The following is a 2,013-nucleotide window of genomic DNA, read 5'->3' on the forward strand; positions in this document are numbered from 1 at the left end:
CTGGGAACCAGTCACGGACAAAGACAAAAAAGGAAACAGAATTCATCTACTTCACAAAATCTATGAAGACATTTGAGGCCATTGTAGACAATAACACGGCTGTCAGCAGAGACAACACACAATTAACTAGGGCTGGGACCTCATGGCCTTAATGATGACTGATTAATTACAGACAAAACAACACATTAAAAACACATTTAATCAAAACCTTCTCAGTTCCCATTATAGTAATCTTTGAAGGTGGCAGTAATGCATTAGTCAGAAAGAGAATGTGAAGAGGACGCACTGAGTGACATCAGTCCTCAAGCAAAAAAAAAATCAAAAGCTGCTGAAAAACTTTGTTTAATGTGAATAATTTTTATATTTAATAAAAATGCTATTAATCACTATTAACTATTTATCAATTCTCTAATTAATGCAATTCATTTTCTTAATGAGCTCCCGCAGTTAGAACGAAAACAGTTCATGTCACTGATGAGTCAGCGGTAAAGTCAACAGTTCCATGTGCTGCGAATGTGAAATCACTGATTTTCTCAATGGACTTGTATGTAAGGCTGCGTCTGCTGCCCAGCCTCAGTGACTGTGTTTGAAACCTGATCCTTCTCCTCCAGACAGGAGTAAATAACAGACTTTGAAAGTTGTCGGTTTCATTGCTGCTCATCAGATATTCATTAAACTCAGCTTTTCTTTTGATGGGAGCAGGCACAGAATCCTGTCTGCGCTCCACCACAACAAAGTCCTTCACAACAGGACGCACATGTGTTTTTACTGTGACTGAAGAGAAACACGAGTGCTGCTGTGTGTCCTCAGATAAACCAGGTCCTACCTTTAGGACCAGGACGTAGGGGTTTCCATCTGGGCCCTCTCTGCTGCCATTGACCGTGATGTGCTTCAGCCACTGGATGTGAGGCTGGGGGTCGCTGAAAACCCGACACACAAACTCCACGTTGGTGCCCACCGCTGCTGTCTGGTTGGCTGGCAGACCAGCCTGCAGGATGGGTCTGTGAGGGGAACGTTCTGGAGAAGAAAAGTTGAACATGTGTGATGTTTTGTTTTGAACTCTTTGTCCCGTCTTCCAACAGTCAAACAGTTTCCAGTGTGGTTGTATGAAGTACAGGAGTCTTTGATGGTGTCAGACACCGAGGCACCGTCTCAATGAAAACATGGCCACCAGCAGGAAGACAGTGAAAAAGAAAACCTGCCTCCCTTAATAAAATCCATATTAACAAACGTCTGATGATATCTTACAAACATGTTTGATGTTTTATCTCACTTTTCACCAACATGTTAACAGGAATAAAGAACTAAACACGTTTATAGAAATACAAAGACATATTTTTTCAAACCACTCACTCCAACACACCAAACTCCATACAGAAAATTAGACATTTAACACCACAGCATCAGATCACTGTGGGATCACAATTTGGTGATTGCACTGTTTGAAATCTTTTGTTAATAATGACCTCACTGACACTACCTGACCACTTGGGGCAGCATTTCCCCGTACCCCTCAATGATAACTGATGAAAATCAGTATTAGCAAAAGCTAAGAGTCCTGGGTTCAATTCCCAAAAGAACATATGACCCTAATAGCACGGCCTGCAGCTGTAAATTTCGAATAAGGAAGGTAAATCATTACTTTTGGTTCTTGTCTCTACCCGCAGCCTAATGATCAAACCAGCATGTATAATGTTGGTTCTCAGCAGGGTTGCAGACCACTAAGTCAGCAGTAATTTTAACCATGTAGAAGCAATGTTAGGGTTAGGGTTAGGTGTAATAGTCTCACCAACTACGTCCAGCATGTAGGTGTGTTTGAGGCTGCCGTACTGGTTCTCCACCAGACAGGTGTAGTTTCCTTTGTCTGAGGGAACCACAGACTCCATGATCAGAGTCCAAATATGTTCTCTGATCTGAAAGTTGAAATTAGAAAATAAAGTTAAAATCAAACTTCATGCTGCTTCGGCCTGGGCTTCTTCCTCTTTGACCTGACTGCAGACCAACCTTAAATCC

General features: G+C 41.8%; 1 protein-coding gene across 1 annotated transcript in view; it reads right to left on the reverse strand.

The window, feature by feature from the left end:
• The window catches only part of fgfr1b (fibroblast growth factor receptor 1b), a 14,309-nt gene that overhangs the window by 5,831 nt on the left and 6,465 nt on the right, over positions 1-2,013 (reverse strand). The window contains exons 4-6 of the mRNA XM_025062586.1: positions 2,005-2,013; positions 1,790-1,913; positions 827-1,017 (exon numbers count right to left, since the gene is read on the reverse strand). The exon at positions 2,005-2,013 is cut by the window's right edge and continues 173 nt beyond it. Of these exons, the coding sequence (XP_024918354.1) occupies positions 827-1,017; positions 1,790-1,913; positions 2,005-2,013 (324 nt within the window). The remainder of the gene's footprint in view (positions 1-826; positions 1,018-1,789; positions 1,914-2,004) is intronic.

Source organism: Cynoglossus semilaevis, chromosome 14 (genome assembly GCF_000523025.1).
Source record: "Cynoglossus semilaevis isolate Cse_v1.0 chromosome 14, Cse_v1.0, whole genome shotgun sequence".
NCBI lineage: Eukaryota > Metazoa > Chordata > Actinopteri > Pleuronectiformes > Cynoglossidae > Cynoglossus > Cynoglossus semilaevis.